The sequence below is a fragment of the Antechinus flavipes genome, chromosome 1 (genome assembly GCF_016432865.1).
Source record: "Antechinus flavipes isolate AdamAnt ecotype Samford, QLD, Australia chromosome 1, AdamAnt_v2, whole genome shotgun sequence".
Lineage (NCBI taxonomy): Eukaryota > Metazoa > Chordata > Mammalia > Dasyuromorphia > Dasyuridae > Antechinus > Antechinus flavipes.
The window spans coordinates 77,683,141-77,707,630 of NC_067398.1; the positions used below are offsets into that span (position 1 = coordinate 77,683,141).

Here is a 24,490-nt window from a genome sequence, read left to right on the forward strand (position 1 = left end):
CTTTCCATGAAAAAGACCTGTCTGAAAAGTAGAGTAAGCTTCCTCAGTAGGTAGTGGATTCCCTTTTATTGGAGATCAAGATCAAATGATTCAAGGTCACCAGGTCTTAGAGCAGAAGCTGGATGATGGCCATTTGGTAAGTACAGAGTAATGGGGATCCCTTTCAGCTATCAATTGAGCTAGATGATTCTTAGGTCCCATTCAACTCTTGAATTTGATGATTCAATGAAAATAGAATTCCCTCCCTCCATGAGAGAGAGAAAGAGAGAGAGAGAGAGACAGACAGAGAGAGAGAGAGAGAGAGAGAGAGAGAGAAAGGAGAAGAAGAAGAAGAAAATTATATCACTGTGAACCTCAGTCTTAGCTTTTGTCAACTTCTCTTACCTCAGTCCTTTACTCTCTGTAGTAATTACTCTCAGTCCTTTACTGATATGACAATATCACAGGATTTAGAGCTGGAATAGACCTTAGAAATTATCTAAATGAACTCCTTTAATTTATATTCCAAGAAAGTCTACCCCAGAGAAATGAAGTGACTTCTCTAGTTCTACATAGCTGCTAAATAGAAGAAACTATGATTTGATCCTAAATTTTGAACTCTAAATACATTATCCTTTTCACATCAACATGATGTCTCCCCACAATTATTCCTCCCCCTATAGCTCCTTCCTTCTCGCCACTGTGATCAATCTATACCAGCTTCACATGGAAAGACAAAGGGTCAAAGATGTTCACTGAGGCTGAGAAGAAGCTTATTTTGAGCCCATATATCTTACAAATCTTCTTCCTTTTTGAAATTGTGCTATTAGCAACAGAGACTTTCATGAAGCACACTGGAGAGAGGATGTGGCTTAAAGTCAGGAAAATCTTGTTTCACATTTTGTTTCCAACACTTCCTTACTATGTGATCTTGGATAAATTACTTACCCTAAATGTGCCTCAGGCAGAGCCCTAGAAATGTTTTAAGTCATAGCCAATTTGTAGTTTGTTTAAATAGAGACTTTCCATATCTATTGCCCCTTACACTGAAGAAATCACAGATATTGGGAATACAAATCAAATAGTCTCCCATTTGTACTAATGTTGTGCCACAATTCCCTTTTATTGTTCTGCCTCAGTTTCCCTAAATTGTCCTATCTCAGTTTCCTTGAATTGTTCTGATTCAGTTTCCCTAAATTATCCTGCCTCAGCTTCCCTAAATTGTTCCACTTCAGTTTCCCTAAGTGGGCTTGCCTCCATTTTTCCTAAATTATCCTGCTTCAGTTTCCCTGAATTGTCCTGCCTCAGTTTCCCTGATTGCAACCCCCCTTTTTCTGCTCATTAGAACTGAGATAATCAGGGCTGTAGAGATCTGACATTCCCAAAGATAAGACTACAAATGTCCTGTAGAGAGCTGAAACTATTGGTTGATGCACTGAAGTCAGGACTGCTGAATACTTGAGGCTAACTACTGATTGGACAATACTCTATGGGCATATGCTTGGAAAATGGTCCTTTCCACTATCCATACTGGCTCAATGATTGGTGTATACAGAGGATTGTAGAAGGGACTGGGGGTGGAGTAAGACTAGCCAGGGTCACACTCTCGGTGGTAGACGAAGGGGAAGGTGGTCATGGAGAATCTGCTTCCATCCTGTTCAATTCTGCGTCTGGGGACCAATAATACTGAGGACTTTTGTTTATCCTGACTCCGGCCGATCCTGGGGTGTTCTGAGTGCTAGTGAGGTCCTTACAATGTCCTATCTCAGATACCTAATTGTCATTGTCTACATCTCGAAGTTTCAGACTTCCTGGCTCTAGTTGGACATTCCTAAGTCCTCCCAATTTGTTAGAATTTATGGTCCTACCCCCAACCTGTCAGAACCAGATTGATGGTTCCTTCGTGGAGATTCCTGCTCACCAGAGTTTGGACTCCATCCCTCCCCCTTTGTTTAGCTACCCAAGTTTGGAACTACATGTGTATATAAATATCATTTGAGAACTCACAATCCCTGTTGGATGCTTAGAGACATCAGCCCTGGGGGCAACATGCCCCCAGCACCATCTCTCCCTCTCAGAAATCCAAATAAAATATTAAAAACTCTCTAATCTCTATATTGCCTCAGTTTCTCCAGCATTATACTAAATGGAAGTAGTAGTAAAATTCTAGGCATGAAGTCATTAAGAACTATGTGGGAGGGGTACAAGACCCCCTTTCCCAAATTAACTAATCAGAGACATCCTCAGGTACAAAGAGAAAGCATTTATTTAGTCCCTGTAGGGAGAGGCCCAGACACATACTTGGGTGGTTTTCCAGCTCCCACTATGTGCTTATGGAACCTGACAAGCTTCAGGCTTGTCAGGATTTAAATACCAAAAGACCCAAGCCTTTTCATTGGATAGACTAAAAGAAAGTAATCATCCTTGGCCAATGGTCACCAATGTTATTGCTTCCTGTGGGTCTCATCAGTTCCTGTGATTTCCTCTTACCCAGGGTCCAAGACCTGATCTTCTGGCTCTGGAAACAGGGTTCATGTGACTTAGGCCTAGTCCCATAAACTGAGAAAACTTCATCCAATCAATCCCATTCAGAACTCAATTCTAAATGCACCTCACATACTAGCTCTGTGACCATCAATAACTCATTTAATTTCATTCAGATCCAATTTATTCATATGCAAACTGAGGATAATAATGTCTGTATTACCTAGCTCACAGGTTGCTGCAAGGGTCAAATGAGTTAATAATGTATATTAAGTGCTATGTAAGCTTTAACGTGCTACAAAAATATCAGTTGTAATTATTAACAGATTATATCATTTGATAAAAAACCACCAAAGCTGTAGAAGTGATTTTTGCCATAGGAAACAAATTTAGAACCCAGGTCATGTCCACTTTATCTTACCTTGAATCATAAATGCATCATTAACTCAAAATTCGGTGGGCTGATTCAATTTGGGATGGTGTTTTAATTTAATCATCACGAGGAGAGCACCACTGCCTCATTGCTTCAACCTTCCCACAAATAAATATCTCTGTCTACTCCACTAACTGATCCCACTGCTTCTTCTGACCCACATCTTATTATACACATGCTTCAACATGGCAGTCATTTTCCAGTATACAAAGGGCTACCATGTAGAAGGCTTCCTCTGTTTAGCAAGAGGGGTCAGAACTTGAGGTAATCAAAGTAGCACCAAGACTGATTTCTAGTTCATGTAAAGAAAAACTTGACAATTATCTGTCCAAAATTGAAATAATTTTGCTTTGGGATGCAATGGGTTTGCCAACACTAGATTTCTTTATTTTGGGGCTGCATGGCTATGTATTATTGAGACTGTAAAAGGGATCAGGTGAGCTAGATGGATTCTGAGATCTTACTAACTCAGATTCTGTGACTAGGGCTAACTCAACCTCAGAAATAAGTGAATGCTAAGAGCACCTCTCCTTTGGCACCTGCCTTCTCCTATCCTGAATATAATCAGGAACAAACAATATATTTAGTTTTAGAGCTAAACAGGAAATTATAGTTACTGAATAGAATGTTGGTAAAGGAGCAGGAATCATCAGTCACAAGCAAGTCCAGTAGGGAACTCAATGAGTCAGGCTGTTGGGTTGTAAAAACAAGCAACTAAGAGAACTCTTATTGAGTCCTATTGATCAGTAATTTCAGTTTTGTCTGACTCATGACCCATTTAGGATTTGCTTGGCAAAGATAATAGGATGGTTTGCCACTTCCTTCTCCGGTTCATTTTACAGATGATGAAACCAAAGCAATCAGGATTAATGACTTGCCCAGGTTCACACAGTTAAAAAGTAACAAGTCTCCCTGACTTTAAGCATGGCATCTTATCTACTGTATTACCTGGATGTCCTATTGAATTTTAGGGGGAAAAAACTCAGAAGAAAATTGACAAAAAAAAGGTCCTCTATACCTAATAGCAGAATGCAAGACATTGCTTTGGAATCTAGAAGAGAGCTTTATAACTGAATAATTTTATTATCATTCAATTAACATTATAACTGTTCTCATCAGTGCTGTGGAATGAGCCCTACATTTGAGTTGAGGGATTTGAGGGTGAAATCTGAAGTTTCCCAATTATTACTTAAATAACTTTCGAGTAGGTCCCTTGGCCTCTCTTAATGTCTCAATTTCCTTGTTTTTAAAATAAAGGAGCTGAACAAATGAGCTTTGAGATGTTTTTTTAGATTTAATAAAGAAGTAGAAAGGAGAACGGGAGAAAGGCAGTAAAGGGGAAGAAGAAAGAGGAGGAGGAGGAGGGGGAAGAGGAGAACAACAACAACAAGAGAATAAGAACAAGAAAAAAAGGACAAGAAGGAGGAGGAGGAGGAGGAGGAGAGGAGGAGGAGGAGGAGGAGGAGGAGGAGGAGGAGGAGGAGGAGGAGGAGGAGAAGGAGGAAGAGGAGGAGGAGGAGGAGAAGAGGAGGAGGAGGAAGAGGAGGAGGAGGAGGAGGAGAAGAGGAGGAGGAGGAGGAGGAGGAGGAGGAGGAAGAGGAAGAAGAAGAAGAAGAAGAAGAAGAAGAAGAAGAAGAAGAAGAAGAAGAGAGGAAGAAAGAAAAAGGAAGGAAGAAAGAAAAAGGAAGGAAGAGAGAGGGAGGAAGAAAGAAAAAGGAAGGAAGAGAGAGGAAGGGAGGAATAAAGGAAGGAAGGAAGGAAGGAAGGAAGGAAGGAAGGAAGGAAGGAAGGAAGGAAGGAAGGAAGAAGAAAGAAAGAAAGAAAGAAAGAAAGAAAGAAAGAAAGAAAGAAAGAAAGAGAAAGAAAGAAAGAAAGAAAGAAAGAAAGAAAGAAAGAAAGAAAGAGGAAGGAAGGAAGGAAGGAAGGAAGGAAGGAAGGAAGGAAGGAAGGAAGGAAGGAAGGAAGGAAGGAAGGAAGGAAGGAAGGAAGGAAAGAAGGAAAGAAGGAAGGAAGGAAAGAAGAGAGAAGTGGTCTATCCACTTTGCCACCTATCATCTAGAACATCATCATAATTTAGATTTACAGAGTGCTTTAAGGTTGCTGAAGCATTTAAGAAACATAAAATTTGATAGAAATATAGATCAACAATTTGTGAGGAACCTTTTGTCTTAGAGAGTTTGCTGAGACAAGGTTAAATGACTTGTCAATGGTCACAAAACTAGTATATGTCAAAATGAGAATCCAATTATTCCTATGGCCAAACCAGCCCTCAATCCATTATGTCATGTTGCTGTTTCTGGAAATACTAGACATATGATTGTCCCATTATTTATAAGAAAATTGTGGATGAAGTTTACTCATATAGATTTGAAATTCAGCTTCTCCTGACTAGATCAAAGACGTTTTTATGTATTATTATTTTTTTTTTTTGCTGAGGTAATTGAGATTAAGTGACTTGCCCAGGGTCACACAGCAAGGACGTATTAAGTATCTGAGACCAGATTTGGATTCAAGTCCTCCTGACTTCAGAACTGGTGCTCTATCCACTGTGCTACCTAGCTGCCCCTGTGTCAAAGACTTTTACCCCAACATTAAGTGACTAACTGTGAGAAATTGAAGTAAATGCATGAAGATTTGGAGTAAGGAAGGAAGGCAGTAACATATTAATTAAAAAAAAAAACATTTAAAACCTCTCATGAACAGGGAGGTTGGAAGTAGTCCATGATTTTTTGTTTTTTGTTTTGTTTTGTTTTGTTTTTGTTTTTGTTTTTGCTTTTCTTTCCTCCATTTTTCATAAAGTTGTGCTACTCCTTACCATTGAGGCTTACTATTTATTTTAAAGACTAATTCATGTATTCTCCTGGCAGTAAGACCAATAATGCCCAGGAAAGCCTGAGAAGGAAGGCAAAATAGCTAGATGGGTGAGAAAACAACAAACAAATCTTATTTATGCCTTTTTACCTGTTTTAAGTATAATTGCCTTAAACTCCTTGTGGGTTGTGTCTTTTTCTCCTTTCCAATCCACTACAGTATATAAGAATTGCTGGACCCACCATCAGCATTTAATAAATAACCAATGACTTGATCTGTCATCTGTAAATAGTATCAAATGATGATTTCTACTCTAAAACAAAATTATAAAGCAGAGCTATATTCAATTCAAGCATATCTTGCCAGCTTTTTTCATGTTTTCCATTTCCCCTATGCCTACTCTTTCACCATTATTAGCCAATGGGTTTTTAAAATTTCTTTCAAAAACATTTCAGTCAGTCATGTTGGGTATTGATAAAAATAATAAGAAAAAATATCTCTTATGTGATACTAGGAATCAATCCATCAAAACATTCACTGTGCACTATGCATTGTACTAGGTGTTGGGGATACAATGAAAAAATGGAACTGTTCCTATCCTGAAGAGATGACAGGTGTGAGGGAGAAGAGATTTGGGAAGAATCTAATAGAATTAGGTTTCACTAGCTTTTAATCCTAATCATTGCATGAAACATGAAAAACAGCCACAGTGAGTGAATATTTGTTCATGTGGCTCTCAAGCACTCACACCATTTACTGTTGCAAAGGGCATTAGAAATCATTTAGTCAAAAGGCCCTAAACTTGTTTGTGTTATATACCTCTTTGGAAGTCCAATGAAACCCATAGACCCCTTCCCTGAGTATTGTTGCTATTCATTCATTTCAGTCATATCTTACTTTTTGTCATCTCATTTAGGGTTTTCTTGGCAAAGATACTGGAGTAGTTGGCCATTTCCTTCTATAGCTCATTTTAGAGATGAGGAATTGAGGTAAAGATGGTTAAGGGACTTAGTTGCCCAAGATCAAACAGTTAATATGTGTCTCAAGCCAGAGCTTGAGGAACTCTAAACAGCTGAACTCTATCCATCTAACCATTCTATCCATTGTACTCTCTAGATGCCCCTCTCTCCATAAACACATAGGATTAAAAAAGAAAAAATTATACTGATGTACACTTGTCAAAATATTAAAACATAATGAATCCCAGTAAAGACCTTCATTTTACATATATGGAAGCCCAACTCCTTCATTTTACTTATATGGCAGATGATGGACAAATTCTTTCCCTTAATTAAACTAGAACTCTTTGAACTATTAAATAGATCAGAAAACAAGTCACAGGTTGCAAAGGGAAAATTGAAAAAGAGAGTTTTTGAGATTCCAGTGCATTTTCCCTCATGCTTAACTCCTGTTGAGACTAGTGAGCATTTCCTGTGCCGCACTGCAGAAAGAATTAACTGCTATTAGCTTTGAAGCAGTAAGTATTAAGGGACCTGCAGCTGGAAAACTAGATGTACAAATGTAGACAATCAAAGGGAGCCCCAAAAGGCTAAGAAATAAGCAGAAATTATTCCTTTGAAAATAAGCTTATGAGGAGTGAGGATAGGGAGGTGGAACTTTGTCCATTTTGCCATCAAGGTGTTGGCCTCTATTATATTATGGAATAAGATTCTGTATTAAGTAAAGTACTGGTGTGTATTACATTAGAATTTTAAGGATAAGAAGGTAATTTTTAAAGGGAACTAAATTACAATGAAGTACTCACTCATTCTGGTATGTTCAAATAAATTAGATATAGCAGACATCAGATATTTTGTTTTTAAAAGAATTTCTCAAGTACCATGGTTCTCTTTTTCCATACTCACTAATTTGTACTTAGGGACATGTAAACAGCTTACAAATAGAGAGCCAAGGAAGTATCAAATAGGAAATGTATGATGGGAAGAACATTTGTAACTACACTGAAGACCTCTGGAAAAAGAAAGGTTTTGACAATATTAAAATCACAAATCAGGACTATCAGGAACCTTTCAGACTGTTGCTGATTTAGATGATATGGAGGTAATGAATGTGACAATCCGAACTCTATCTTTCATTGTTTCTTCTGTCCAGAATAGGTGCAGGGACTAAATAGGGATTTGGATATTGTGTCCTCTGTACTATCAAAGAGACAATTTGAATTTGCAAAGATGTCAGTTTAGGTGGGATGGGAAAGGAAATAAACATTTGTGTAGTACTTACTGTGAACAAGACATCTAATAGCTAAGTGATTTTATAAATATAATCTCATTTGTTCCTCATCAAAATCCTATAAACTAAATCCTATTATTATTTCTATTTTTATAACAGAGGAAACCAAGAAAGACTGAAATTAAGTGATTTACCCAAAGTCATACAACTTGAAAGTACTTGATGCCTCATTAGAACTCAGGTCCTCTTGACTTCAGGTCTAGTTTACTGTGTCACCATTGGGATAACCCAATAAACTAAGGTTTAAGATTGATTCAGCTTTATGAAACAAATTATTCATAGATGTCTTCCTTATCTAAAATAATTTTTTACTTCATGTCTTTTTGCACCTTAAAAATCTGTACTTAGTCTCAACTGTATTCCTATAGTGGTCATTTATAACTTTGTCCTTCCCTCCCCTCATATTTTGCAGACTCTTTTCAACCAGAATCATGTGATGTTTATCTTTGTATCCCCAGAATATTTGGACTATAGAAGTCAATTGATATGGTGAGCACTAGTCTAATGACAAGATCTCTTGATTTAAAGAGTCTGTTCTCACAACAGATCCTAGTTGTGCTTCATATTGGCTATTTGAGGTTGGGGAAATTATTAATTTCTGTGCCTTGGTTTCCTTATCTGTAAAGCAGAGGTCATGGTCTTGTTTCATAAGGTCCCTTCTTCTCTTAGACCTGTGAAAGTTTTTTCTGCAAAATGGCTAATGGATAAATTCACTTCAAAACAATTTCACTAGCCATGTCTACCATGAGTTCCTGGGAATAGGCTGATCTATTTAGAGGTAGACCAATCTATTCCAGAGTGATCATATGTTATAGGCTATAAGAGAGTTTCTGTGAGAAAATGTCAAGTACACTTTTATTTCCACTCTAAGAGCATAAATGGAATTAGGGTTTCAGTAAAGGCATGTGTTCAAATTCCACCTCATATACTTAGAACTCTTTGGGTATGAGACAAACCACTTAACCATTTCTCTATGTCTTCAGTTTCTTATCTGAAAAATGAGAGGTCTGAATCATATTTCCCTTCTATCTCTAAACTATAGTTTTATGAATTATGCATCAAATACTTATTTAATCTCTAAACTAGGGTCCATTAATTATGTATCAAATACATATTTAACAATACTGAATACATCATAATTCTAGTCTTACTTCCCCAAAAATACATATCTTCACTGATGCAGCAATTTTCAGTTAAAAACTTGAAGTTTTCAAGTAGAGGTTGAATGATTACTGGTTTGGGAAAGTATAAAGAGATTTTCTGTTTGGATGGATTCTATGGCCCATGTACATTCTAATAGCATATTTAAGCCTATAAATGGTTTTCCACATGACAATACAGTTCATATAAGCTACTATTATCTCCATTTCGTAGAAGAGAAAACTAAGATTGGTCGTGGGTATATATCTAGTTGGGATACAACGTGGGATCTAAATCTAGAGCTTAGGATATTAAGGTCCAATATTCTTTCTACTCTATCATTATCTCTCATTATACACTAGTCCTTCCCATTAGACCATCTTCATCCTCTTAGATTCAGTTAGCCAAAAAGCATTTATTAAGCACTTCTTATGTGATAAGTACTGTGTTAAGAGATGGGGCTATAAAGAATGACAAAAATAGTTCCTACTCTCCAGCAGCTTATTTTCTAATAGAAGAGATAATGTGTTATGAAACAAGTAAATCCAAGACTTATACAGAATAGATGAAAGATAATGGTAAAAAATAAGGTCTGGCTTCAAATCCTGCCTCAGATAGTTAAGAAGATAGATAAAAAGAAGAAAGACATACACATGCATACAGAGACAGAGACAGAGAGAGGAAGAAAGAGATGGAGGGAGAATCTATTGAGCAATTTTAATTTTCAAGGCAATTATTCTTAAGCATTGGCGACACAGGCACATGCATGGAGTGACAAGAATACCTGGATTTGGCAAGATGATGATCCGAGTTGAGATGTTATTGAACCAGAAATTGGCATGGGGGGTTGGTCTTAGCAAAATAAAGTTAAAACTACCCCATTACTATATAAATGGCCAATTTCAAAGACTCTTCAGAACATAGAGATAATCCTGAATACTCAAATTCTATGTCTGCAGAGCAATGTCTTGTGTGACAGTTTCTATCAAGCTGGAAAGCTATAAAATAAGATTTCCAGAAAAGTATTGTTGCCATTTGAAAGTTAACTAAGCCAAGTACAGATAAGCTCATTACCGTCAGATTGAAAAATATAAGTTCTTTGGCCATGGTGACTCACAATGAGAACCACAAAATCTCACAGGGGTGGATATATTAGAGGTCATTTGTTCTACATCTTAGCTAGACAAAAATTCCTTCTAAAAACTACCAGCAGTCCTCAGACTTCTCTATAAGACTTCCAGAGTAACAACCTATCAGATGTCATCTAAACTTTTCTTTGGGACTTCCAGTCATTCGCTACCATAAAGACAATCCTCTTTTACTTAGCTGAAACTGGTAGGATGCTTTCCCTTTCATCCTGTCTAAATTGACTTTTTTGTAACTTCCACCATTGATCCTTGTTTTTCCTCTACAACTTAGCAGAATCATTCTAAATCCTCATTCAATTTACTGTCTTGAAATACTTGAAGACAACAGCCATAATCCCATAAGACTCTTCCAAGTTAAACATCATGAATTCCTTAAATTGATATTCTTATGACATGGTCTCAAAGTCCTTTAATGTCCTGGATGACCTGTACTGTATTTTCTCTAGTTCCTTAATGCCCATATTAAAAAGTAATATCAAGAACTAGATATAATATTCTAAATCTGAACTAAATACAAGAGAGTATAGTGGAACTCTGACTTCTCTAGTCCTGAATATTATATCTCTCAATACAGTCTAAAGATTGTGTTTTGTGTTGCTTTGTTCATACAAAGCTTACAATCTATGAAAACCACTAAATTTTAAAAATAAATAAATAAACAGCTATCCAAAAATATTCTCATCTTGTATTTAAGAAACTAAATTTTAACATGTTAGACTTGACAAGCATCCTATTAAATTGCATCTTATTAGATTTGGTCTAATATAAAAAATCTGGCATATAAAGATCCTTTTGTAACTTGCCCATCATAAGTATGTTAAAGATCCCAACCAGATTTGTTTCACATATAAGTTCAATAAGCATTCCACCTGTGCCTTTATAAAAATCACTGATAAAAGTGTTTAAAACTATAAAGCCAAAAAAAAAAAAGATCTTGGGGCTTTCCACAGAGAAGTTCCTTCCGTTTTGACATCAGACCATTTTTGACAAGAAGGTGCTTTGGTGCATCAGTGTTGCTCCAAATCCTATATTTGGAGTAATAAAAACTGGATTTTATTTTTGGCTTAGCCATCATGTGACTTTATTTAAGTCATTTAATCTCTCTGGGTCTTAGTAAACCCAGAGGTAAAGGAGAGGGTTAGAACAAATGACCTCTAAAATCCTTTTAAAATCTATCTCTATAATCTTACTCTTAAAGATCTTTCATTCAACAAGTTTAGAAATCTACCAGACTGCTGACCCATCTCATATTTCTTCATCTTTTTCACAAGAAAACAACATTATATAAAAAAGAAGCTGGGGCTATTCTTAGTCCACTAATGAAGGATGAGGTGTTTAAATAACATGTCAACAAAGCATCAAGTAAGCCCTCTGCTACTGCCAAAGAGTGAGTGACTTGGACACCAAAGGTCTTTGCTTGACATTGCCATAACTTGCTACAGCACAGCTGCATGTATAGCTCCAGATGAATTAAAAAGCAAAAGAAATAGAATGGAAATGAGGGCCTGACTATAATTTTAAAACTGTTTTTCAATTTGGGAATTTCCATCAATGCTGTAATCTATATCAATAAATATTTATGGGAATCAAAATGGTGGAGTAGAGGCAACAATCCAATAGAACTCTACGAACATTCCCCTCTTACAACTTTAACATTCTTCCTCATATCCAATCCTAAGGTAGTAGAGCCAACAAAATGTTGGGGTAAGACACTTTTCCAGCCAAAGACAACTTGGCAGGAGAAATTGTAACATTGAAATGAGATCCAGTCTAGATTACATGCAGCCCATCAGTGGTGGGTCAAGGAGATCACTACAATAGTGACCAGAAACAATTTGGGAAGTTTTTAGCCCAGAGATGATAGTGGGGTTCAGAAAACTGGTCATAAATAAATTACAGAGAACCCTTTGCTGACAGTGGGTACAAGATTGGGAGTTATCACAATTCTATTGCTCCCTACACAATTCTGAGTCACATTTCTGAGTTGAAGTTCCATAAATAATCAAAAGGGAGAAAGGGCCCTGGTCCTAGTTCCAAGGCAAAGAGTAACGTTACTGCTTATAGTAGCAGGGAAATAGGGGCCCTTACAAAATAAAGATTAGGAAAGCAATGACTATACCTCTGCCCAAATCATACCACTTTGGAAGCACCAAAAACTTGCAGATTTTAATACTAGCTCTTTAAAAAAAGGCTTCAAGTAAGCCTACAGTTTGGGACAGTGTCTCCATACTTCAAAGTGAACAGAGACTAACTTTAACATAAAATTCAAAGCAAAGTTATGAGCTGGAAACTGAACAAACAAGAAAAAAAATGACCCTAATAAGCTACTCTGGCAGCAAGGAAGACCAAGATACAAACTCAGACTATGACAACAACATAAAAATGGCTGCAAATAAACCTCAAAGAAATATGCTAAAATGGATACAAGCCTACCAAGAATTTCTGGAAAAGTTAAAGAGAGGTAGAAGAAAAATTGGAGGAAAAATAGTAAGAGTGAAGTAAGAAAATTATGAAAAATATGAACAGCTTGGTAAGTTATTTTATTTTTCATAATTTTCCTACAAAAGATAGTGTAGAAAATAACACTTTAAAACCACAACTGGTCTAATCATAAAAGAAACACAAAATTTCACTGAAGAAAAGAATGTCTTAAAAATCTAAGTTAGACACATTTTGTAAAGAGGGACAAAAATAGTTCCTTAAAAATTAGAATTGAGAAAGTGGAAGCTAATGATGCCACTGAGATGAGACATTAAGAAACAATAAAACAAATTCAAAAGGATGAAAAAAATAGAAGAAAATATGAAATTGGAAAAAAAACTGATGTGAAAATAGATCAAGGATAGATAATTTAATAATTATTAGACATGACTTTTTAAAAGAGCTTAGATATTATGTTAAAATAAATTATAAAGAAAAACTGCCCAGATACTATAGAGTCTGAGAACGATTGATTGAATGATTTCACCAATCACCTCCTGAAAGAGATCCCAAAATGAAAAGCCCCAGGAATATTGTAACCAAATTCCAGAGCTCCCAAGGAGCCAGAAAGTAATCATTCAAATATTATGGAATCAGTCAACATCACACAAGATTTAGCAACTTCCACATTTAAGAAGCTTGAAATATAATATTTTGGAAACCAAAAGCACTAGGATTATAAACAAGAATAACATATACAGCAAATCTTAATATTATCCTTTGGTGGAAGGAAATGGATATTTAATGAGAACTTTCAAGTATTCCTGATTGGGAGGAGGAATAGCTGAATTTTCTATTTGCCTTAATAATTATAAAGTTCTTAGGAGTTACATGTATCATTTTTCCCATTCAGGAAATGGAGAGAGGGAAGAAGAAAAAGCCTTGGCTAGGAAATGGCACACTTGAATTGTGTTATGAAGGAAAGGTAACATATAAGATAGAGGGTGGGGATACAGAAAAATGAAGAAGGAATACATTCTGGATATGGACGACTCAAGGGAGTCTTCTCAAGGAGTATAAAAGTATAAAATTTTTCATAAAAGGGTAAACATGAAAGAGAAATCATAAAGGATTCAATAAGATTTAACTGTTCACATTCCTATATGGGAAAATGAGACTTGTAATGCCTAAGAACTTTATGATAAATAAAGAGCATAGGTATGAATCCATTATATCAACATGATTACAAAAAAATAATGAAGGCATGAGAAAGATTAAGGGACTAGACGTAGGAACAAGGGAAAGAAAGAATGGGGAAAAAATAATCTCACAAAAAAGATATATGTGGGGGAAAAAAACCTTTCAGAATGGAAGGGAAAATGGGGGGAGGGTGGCAGATAAGTTTGAACCACACTTCCATCAGAATAGGTTCAAAGTAGCAAAGAGACAGACAGACTGACAAACAGATATAGATACACACGCACGCATGTGCGCACACACACAGACATACACACTCAGTTGGGTATAGAAATTCATTTTACCCAATAGGGAAGTAAGATAAAAAGGAGATAAATAAAAGAGAAGTGAGGTGGGAAGGAATGACAAAAGTGAGGGCAGATTAAGAGAGACGGTCAGAAGCAAAACAGATTTTTTGAGGAGAGATAGGATAGAAAGAAAGATAAATAGAAGAAAATAGGATGGGAGGAAGCACACTATTAGAAATCACATGAATTGTGTGCATGAACATGAATGAAATAAACTCACCCAAAAGTGGGAATAGGTAACTGAATAAATTTAATTTAAAAAATAAACATTTATGTGTAATTCCAGAGAAATTAATGAAAGGAAAAAGCATATATGAACTCTAAATTACACAGTACCCAAATCACAGTAGGATCTTAATAAATGCTTGTTGACTCACTAATTGACTTTCCTGAAATTTGCTTTTATTTCTTGCATACTTGCCTTTCCATCACATACTGCCATAATATTGCACAAGTGGCCCTTCATATCTGAAATGTATTCCTTCCTCATCTATCTTATCATATGTCTCCTTTGTAACACAATTCAAATGTGCCATTTCCTAGCCAAGACCTTTTCTCCTTTCCTTCCCTTCATTTCCTGTTGGAATCCTTACTAACTGCTAACTAATTAGAGTTGATCTAATCTTACAAAAAGATGTTTTGGGCAGAACCTGAAACAAGGTACTAAGTAGAACTACCCATAATCCCTCTCTCTGGAAGGAGCATAAATAGGCCAATGGGCCAGTCGAAGAAGTTCTTCAGAGGAAGACGCTACAAGTCGAGATTTCACCGGAATGACATGAAGACTGGAGCTGGCTGGAGGCTGAAGAAAGCAGAGGCAGAGGCTGAAGGACCAGACCTTTGGATTTAAAGACATTTGGAGAGAGCTCTTGGAACCAAGCAGAGAGATAGGCCTCTAAGCTAACCGGGCTATATTGGAAATAATAAAAGATCTGAACTTTTATCACCTGGCTGTGTTTTGAGAAGAAAAAGCTCACCACAATTTCCTATGTAGGAACTCCTAAAAAACTTTATCATAATTAGGGAAATTAGAAAGTTGTTACCTAAATCAGGGCATAGGTGTGAGTCCATTATGTTAACATGATCTCAAAAAAAAAAAAAAAATGAAGGCATGAGAATGCACTAGAAATAAGTAGGAGGAAGAAAAAAGAATGGGAAAAATAATCTCACAAAAAAAGATAGCCTCTTCCTATTTTAATTTGTTCACATTCCTTTGTATGTACTTTCTACTTACTAATTTCTATTATTATTTCTATACACATTTTTCTGTTCCTTCCATGGTCCGTATCATTTCATTCTCCAATAGGATGCAAGTATCTCATATTTCCTCTCTATGTATTCTGAATGTACTTTTTCTGTTTAAATGTTACCTTCCCCACTTGAGTGTATAAGCCCCTTTAGAATGAGGCTGTTTTGTTTCTGTCCTTATATTCTCAGTGCCTACTATGGTATCTGGCATATAGTAGGTACTTCATAAATATGTGCTCAATTTCATTGAATAATAAGAAATTCATTTGAACTACTCAAATAAACCTATAAAAGCCTTTCTAATTTTTAAGGCAACAGTAAACAAGTAAATTGGAATCTTCATGATGCTCTGGACAAGGTCAATTATGGTTATTAAATGTTTAGGGTTGATTGTTGCTAGCATATGTGTTTTACAAAAGATTTATGATAGATTATAGATGCAGCAAAATGTGATGGCTATCTATGTACTTTATTATACAGTAGGGCCCCCATTATGATCAATATGTACAATGCATTTGGAGTTCATTTTATATGACTATGGTAAAGTTTTACTATTTCTAAATGATTATGGAGGTTTATAGCTGTTATATATTTGCTTTTATGATAGAGCCATGATTCTTTTTAGGATGATTCCTCAGACAACTAGTTATAATATTTTCCATTTAGGAAAATAGGATTCCTTTACCACAATCCACTTTACAACACAATTCCCAAAAACACACAACAAGAAAAGCAAGGCCGGCTTATATTCTAAAAGAGTTATCCATCAGGCTTTGGAATGGAACCATAAACCTATGTCATATTTTACATCATCATGGCATCTGTAAATAAAAGTTATTGCATACAACACAATGTATTCCTCACAAACCATGTTTATTTTTCCCTCTTTTGATTCTTGCTCATGAAGTTTCTTCTGTTATCTATTCTATCTCCCACCTTCCCAAAACTCAATTTATGATCTATGTACTCCATAAAACTTTCTGAGACACTCATACTTTCTCCTACATTCCCTTACTTTGTAAGGCTTAAAAAAAATCTTCTTGCCCACATCACAAAATTAACATTTCATCTTATAATATTTCTTGCTTTCACAATGGACTTATAGATCATTTTGTCCAACTCTCTCAGTTTATATATGAGGAAACGGAGGACCTTCATTTTTCACATGTGCATACTTTTATCTACCCATCTAGATTTCATTTCCTTATGTGTAGAAAAATAACAAAAAAGGAATTCAACAGGGATGAGAGAGTTGGCGGATAAAATTCAAACGAGTGAGAGGGAGAGTAGGAAAGGAAAGTACATTCTATGGAAAAGAAACAGCATGAATGAATATCTTGAAAAACATGTGGTGGTCTTTAAACTGGATCAGTAAGGAATGAAAACTTTTGATCCAGTGAACTGAAGGATAGGACAAAATTTCAGAACAGGAGACATTATTCAAATTTCACATTTTCAGATGGGGAAAACTGAGGTCAAAAGTATGCAAGTAACTTCTCTAAGAACATACTAATTGACTAGCCCCAAAGCTGAGGTGTTTTTTCTATCATACAAAACTAATGAAAGCAATGATTAAAGAAAGATAATGTCACAGGATAATGGGAGTATAGTAGAGGCAGAGGGACCAACTTGAAAACTACCTTTTCACTGAAGGTAGGGAGAGGTACATTTCTTCACCTTGTAGGAGTTTAAATTTAAGAAAACCATAATAATAATGCTATGACATTGTACCTCAATGACAACAAAATTATTTTATCATTGAAAGATAAAAGATGGTATGAACTGAAGTAAAGAGATCAGGCTTTGCCACTTAACTTGCTATTGGTGTAACCTTGAACAAGTGTTTTCCTCTTATGATTTTGCATAAAATTTGTTCTTCATAGCCCCTTTTGTCTTTGATAGTCTATAACTCCAGCCCGGGAAGAGGGCACTCAGGAGAAAAGAAAATGACAAATAAGATTTTTTTTCCTTTTTTAGTCTCAACCAAAAGTTTATTTACCTTTCTAATAACCAAGGATTTTTCTGTTCCTTCCATGCCCCATATCATTTCATCCTTGTTCCCTCCAGCCTTTAAGCTTTCCCTTTCTTCTCACTGTCCTAGAATTAGAGCTTGTCCCACAAGTGAGATGAGATATATTTGATGTCAACAGATACATCAGATAAGGTGCTATTTAATGACTCTTTATTGAATGTCTCCTCTGTACAAAGCACTGTATTAGGCATCACATGGGGATACAAAACAAGATAGAGTCTTTGGCTTTAAAGAAACTATAACCCTAGATGCTGCTTTCAAGAACAGTGCTCTAGATTTTATCAGTCCCACCACATTTTCCCGGAATCTATCTTAGTCCCCCAGGGAAAGTCAGGTACACTCAGAAAATGCATTGTCTTTCAAAACAGTACGTTGCTACAACAGTGCCTTACTGGATAATCATAGGGTCACAGAATTTGACAGTGAAATTAACTTTAGACAGCATCTAATCCAAACTTCCAAGTTTGTAGAAGAAAAAATAGTTAATATGTTTCTATGGTGAATTTATGAAAATATGGGGGCAAAAATTTGGAGAGATTTCAGAGTACCCATATTCAGAAAAAATCACCCCTGACCTATTCTTCCCAGAATGGCTTATCTAACCTCTAGGGCAATCTAATTTCCAAACAGCCAATAGCTTGTCAGTGTGCCACTTCATAAAAATCTCTCTACCCTCTCTTACCCCCATGCCTTAGCTCATACTGGGAATGTTGTTCTTTCCCCTGTTTGCCTATTGAAAATCCTTAATCCTTCTGCTAGAAACAGACCAGATACTACCTCCTACATGAAACCTTACCAATTGGAAACATCTCTTCTTCTTAGTAAGTATCCTTCCTCTATTTCTCCCAGGCATTTAGACTTTTCTAATATACATTGATTACTTGTATCCCTTGCTTATTTCCCTAATTATTGTAAGCTCTTTAAGGCAGGAATCACTTCTCATACCTCTTTACATTTAGAGCTAGGATAAATTTTAGAGATGTAGTCCAACCCCTTCATTTTACATACGAGGAAACTGAGTCCCCAAGTAACTAAACGATATCAAAGTTTCTACAAGAAGTTACTCATCTTCTGTTTCCAAAATAAATTTTCTTTTCTACTGTACTGTGTCTGTTCTTTACATATAATAGTCCTTTATTAGTGTTTGTTTAATTGAATTATCCAATAGAGGCAGTTTAGTACAGTGAAAAGACTCTCACTGGCTTGAGAGTCAGAAGTTCTGCGTTCAGATCCCACCTTTAACACTTATTACTTTGTGATCTTGGGCAAGTTTCTTTATTTTCCTGGGGGAATAAGACTAGGTGGCCTCAAATTATAAATCTATGACTCCTGGTCAAGTACCTATTACTGGATAAGCGCTTAAGTATCTTGGAGTTGGGGACACAAAGTTAAAACCAAAATGCTCCTGGACATCTGGGAGATTATATTCAATTGGGCAGAAACAACATGTTTGCAGATAAGTAAATACTAGCTAGCAATTATGTAGTACTTTAACATTTGCACTGAACATATATCTTATTTGATTCTAACTGTTTTTTGAGATAGGTACTATTATTTTGCAGATGAAGCAACTGAATCTGAGAAAGATTTAATCACATGCCCACAATTGCAAAGCTGACAAATATCTGAGGTGGGATTTTAATTCAGATCTTCCTGTGTAAAAGGAAGTTGAGAGGAGTTGACAGAGGACTTCATTGAATAGATGGCACCTGAACTTAGCCTTGAATGAACATAAGGAATCTAAGAAAGGGAGTGAAGAGGAAGAGCATCCTAGATATAATGAGTGGTTTATGCAAATGTACAAGAAAATGGAAGGTAGAATGTTTAGTTCAGGAAATAGCTAGTAGACAAGTTTAACTGATCCATATTTACTTTATATATTGTTTAGTGAAGATAAGCACTCCTATCAAAAATGAAAAAGTTATAATTCTCTCAAAGTCTGAGTTCCACTGATTTACAAAGTATTCCATAATCACCACTGCCATTATCTTCTTCTTTTTAAAGTATTATATATCCTCTCTGGCCTCTGTGCTCTCAATTTTTCAAAGGCTTTGCTTATCAGATATAATAGGTCACAAAAATCACACACTCAAACTCCAATTCCCTCCATAACAGCCAGACTTTGTTTGAAGACCTTCAAGGAAGAGAAACACATTACATTTTGTAGCACCTTAACCCTCTTTTATAAAGCTTTAATTACTAGATTGATCAAGTTAGGAAAGCTTCAAGTAAAGATCTTATAATGGACCATATGGCTCTTATCCAAGAACCAACCTAAGTATGGAAAAGGCTCATTACCACGAAGTTGGCCCATGAGATGACAAATGTGTTGGCCACAGCAATTCATGAATTGTGGAGTATTGCTGATTCACAGTCAGTAAAGGGCCAACATATCTGGATCTTTCAAATTTTTCTCTGCATGATATCATAGATTCTCTTCTCATCTGATGAACACAGGACTTTTAAACTGCTAAGCTAATGCAGTGTTCCACTTCTCAACATTCCTATTTCTATCCCAGCACTTTTCAGTGCATATTCGTATAAGCATATTAAATGTTATCTTTTTTTGCAGGATTGATCCTACCTGACATTGTCATGCCTTTGAATGTAAATCTTATGAAAAATTCTCTCAGGTGGCTTCAGAAAATCTTCCTTCATTTCCATGGCAACATTTCTGGGCAAAAGACTCATCAGGAGCCGTTCCTATAGGCCAAAATAAAAATCATAACAATAATGATAATTATTATAAGCAATAAAGACACAAATTAGCTTGCATTTTTTTTCTCTTTTCCTCTAGGTATTTTTAAATGTTTTTGACACAAGTTAATGTGAGAATTTCTGTTGTATTTAAGTATAACTTCCCTAATCCTTCTCTTTTCTCTATAGAGGATAAAGATTTCCATTAAGATTTTGTACTCCCACCTACCACAGTGTTTTGTGTATATTAACCATTTAATAAATGAATACCTCATTGTAAATATCACTTTTAAATATTAAAAATAAAATCGATACCACACTAGACTGTCTTGTTCAGCAGCCAACAGTTATACATAATGACCATCCAGAATAGGGTTTCTTAAACTTTTTCCACTCTCTGCCCTTTTTGACTGAGAAATTTTTATGTGGACCCAGGTATATAGGTACATAAAATAGGTATTCAATTCAACCATTTGCTGACAATAAATCATAATTTCATGACCCCTACATTTAGTTGTAAGATTCTATAAGGCAGGGGTGGGGAACGTCCAACCCATGGGCCTTATAAGACCTTCAAAATCATTTGCATTATGAACTACAGGCTGTGATGAACTAAAAGCTAAGTAGAACAACCTCCTACTGCTTGAGTTCTACAACTTGATAATTCTGTATGACCTCCAAATGTATGACTGTAAATATCCAAATGATCCCTGGCAAAAAAAAAGAGGTCCCCCACCCCTCTCACATGGGGTAATGACCCACAGTTTAAGAAGGTGCGATCTAAACAACATAGCATAACCAGCATCATTTATTCAAAGATGAGTGTTAAAGATGGATGGGAGCTTCAAGGCATTAATTCAAATTTTTAATCCCTCTGTTCCCTAAAAGCATTCCATCTAATTGTGCCTCTGTACCATGCTAAAATCTTCTTCCTCCTTTCTTAATTGGTTGAAACCCTTCTGATTCTGTCTATGTATAGAGGATACTTATTATAAAGTCTTGATTTTGCCAAAAGGAAATAATTTCTCTTTGAATGTCTCATATCCTTCTAATTATATGGCTCTAATATAAACTGCACATTTTATTATACATTCATTACTTCTATCCCTGACATGTCTCTAAGTTCTTCTAGGGCTAGAATCATGGTGATCCCATCTTTGAATCTAGGATCATGTTGATCTAAAGCCAGAAGAGATGTGAGAAGTTTAGTCCAAGTCCAACATTTTATTGATAAAGAAATGGGTATAAAGGCTACTTTTATAAAAAGAAGCTTATCTAATGAACCCAGGTTTAAATGGCACAGCCAAGACACAGTCCAGAGGGTATGGGCTTACAAGTTAGACCTATTTCTGATATATACTGCTCTCTTATGATCTCTGATAAGTTTTTCAATATTTGAAAAGACAGGAAAAAAGGAACCTGCATTAATTTCAATTCAAACATACATTCTTGGGGCAGCTAGATGGGGCAGCTAGATGGCAAAGTGGTTAGAGCACCAGCCCTGAAGTCAGAAGGACCTGAGTTCAAATCTGACCTCAGACACTTAACAATTCCTAGCTGTGTAACCCTGGGCAAGTCACTTCACCCCAATTGCCTCAGCAAACATACATTATTTAAGCATTACAATGTGTACAAAGTGTTGCATTATCTCCTGAAAGAGACAGAAATACAAATAAGACAGTCCCTATATCTTCAGTGCACTGAATAGCTAGTAGAAAACCAATCTCCAAAATATGACACAAAATACAATGTAAGTATACACTAAATAGAAAATGCTTAGCCTATTAACCAGTGTGGATATACAGGATTTTAAGACAAGCAACTTTGAGATTCATTTGCAGTTAATTTCCTGATACACATAAAGATGTAGCCTTTCCATAACTCAGTCGAGGAAAAACATTATTAAACTGATTTTGTGAAGTTCCAAACATAATCACAAGGAAACAGTCACCAAACTTCCCCTCCTCATGTTTAGCCCCAGGATCCTGAATCCAATTAAAGGACTTATACTGATTACTCATTATCTCATTTCTCCAAGTCATCCCAAAGCCAAATTTAAAGTACCTTTTATTTTTGTTTGTATAGGATAAAAGAATGTTTAGCTAGAATAATGCTGGAGATTGTCTGTCTGAAAGTTGTCAAGCCACTTGACAAAGTCAAAAACTACACTGTTCTGAATTTAGGCAACTATTAACCATAGGTTGTAGTCCTTAAATAAGATGTCTTTAAAAGTGTGTGTGTGTGTATGTGTGTGTGGCAGCATTTTAAACCATATTGAATTTTATATAATACAGATTTGGGAGGAAACATATATTTGGACCATTATTTTTATACATAAAATGTACAACAAAAGCTAAATAATACCAAAGTTCCATATATTAGTAGCTGGTTTAATAAACATAGCATTAATAATAATAACAAGGATTTACATAGTATCTTTTTTTATGTCAGGCATTGTGCTAAGTACTTTACAAATATTATTTCATTTGTCTAGAAGGTAGTTGCTATTATTATCTCCGTTTTACAGTTGAGAAAACTGAAGCAAACAGTGGCTAAATGACTTGTCCAATGTCACACAGCTATTAAGCATCTGAGATCAGATTTAAACTTAGATCTTCCTAACTCCGGACCCAGCACTCTATTCACTGTGCCATCTAACAGTCTAACTATAAAGTTCTGAGTAGTGGATTAATATCAAAATGAAAAGTAGTCATCCAGTGGTATGATACTTGTCCCTATCCAAGTCAACATGTAATTTCAAAATCTGGATGGTAAAAGAAATGATGCTATTAAAATTTCCAGATGAAACAAAATTCAGAGGAACAGCCAACACAAGGAATGAAAAAGTTAAACTTCTAAATTGTATTGAGAAGCTGAAAAAGTGGACAAAATTTCATGAGATGAAATTACATATATATATATATATATATATATATATATATATATATATATATATATATATATACACAAATCCTTCACAAAGTCCATTTTATTAAAGTGTAGAATTGATCCTGGGAATGTTATAAACTATTAACATGTAATGCAATCTATAATAGGTCTAAGAGAGAAAGAAGTTAGAGAATTATACTACAGCTAAGGGAGAAAAAAAGGGAAAAAAGAACTCAACAAAGCTGTATAAAGGTAAAGATAGCTATCACAGGAGGCAGTGAGTTTTCCATTGAAGATTTTTATTTATTGAAGCTATTATATAAGCTGGATGATCACTTTTAGAGGATTTTTAAAAACTCAAGGTTTAAATAAGGTTATACTGGATGATCTCTTAGGTCTTTTCTAACACAAGAGATTTTGAATTTTGCATTGATCTAGAAAAGGGATTCTTAACCTTGGGAACAAAAACAGTTCTGAGATAATCTGTAACAATTTCAATATAATTGATTTTCTTTGTAGTCCTTTGTATTTTCTTTGACTGATTTTAAACCATTATTTTGATGCAGGGTCTATAGGCTTCACGAGATTGTCTAAGGGGGTCATGAAAAAAAGATTAAGAACTTCCTGATCTAGAATACAACATGGGCTTGGAAGAAGAAGACTTAAGATGTTCAAATCATTGATGATAAAGGCAAAATGGTAACTAGAAGATAGTATGGAGATGAAGAGAAAAAGTCAAAATGGAGGCAAGATAGTATAAACTTCAAAGGAGGAGAAAGTAGCACATTGCAATAGCAGAGCATGTCTGCAAGTGGCATCAAGGCATAAGAAGTATGCTGACTTCTCTTTTTGACCCTGGGAACATTTTTTTTAGATTTTTTTATACTATTATCCCCTTTTTGAAGCTTGAAGAACTCTCATAAGTGAACAATTCTTCTGTGGCATTATATCTAAAACCCTGAAGCTATTCAGCTGAAGACAATTAAGTAAGAAAATTCTGGCAGCATTTCCAGTTATTATATATAGGTGCCCTCTGTGAGATATACAAGGATAGGTTCGATGTTATAGAAGGATTGCTTCATTGAATCAAACAGTGGATTCTAAAAGAAATTGTAAGGCTGAAGGGACAAAACAGTCAAAATTCAACCAACTTACTTGGTATTTTATCACAGTAGCTGGTCACTTCTTATTGAGGCATTTGTTATGTCCACTTGTTTTTCTTCTTTATTTTGGTAACCTTACTTAGAGGTCAGTCAATCAAAGAAGCATTTCTTTCACACACTAAAATAAATTCACTTCCCAGTCAGACTCAAAGCCCAGGCATTGATGCTTTCAACAAGAGCACAGCTACAAAAGGTTGCCATTGAATTGGTTTTTCAGACAAGTGTTTTAGATTGAATTCCAGAATTTCAAA

General features: G+C 35.6%; 1 protein-coding gene across 1 annotated transcript in view; it reads right to left on the reverse strand.

The window, feature by feature from the left end:
* Window positions 1–21,331, reverse strand: part of ADCY1 (adenylate cyclase 1) — a 193,100-nt gene extending 171,769 nt beyond the window's left edge. The window contains exons 1-2 of the mRNA XM_051970634.1: window positions 21,287–21,331; window positions 20,075–20,193 (exon numbers count right to left, since the gene is read on the reverse strand). Of these exons, the coding sequence (XP_051826594.1) occupies window positions 20,075–20,193; window positions 21,287–21,331 (164 nt within the window). The remainder of the gene's footprint in view (window positions 1–20,074; window positions 20,194–21,286) is intronic.
* Window positions 21,332–24,490: the final 3,159 nt, after the last annotated feature.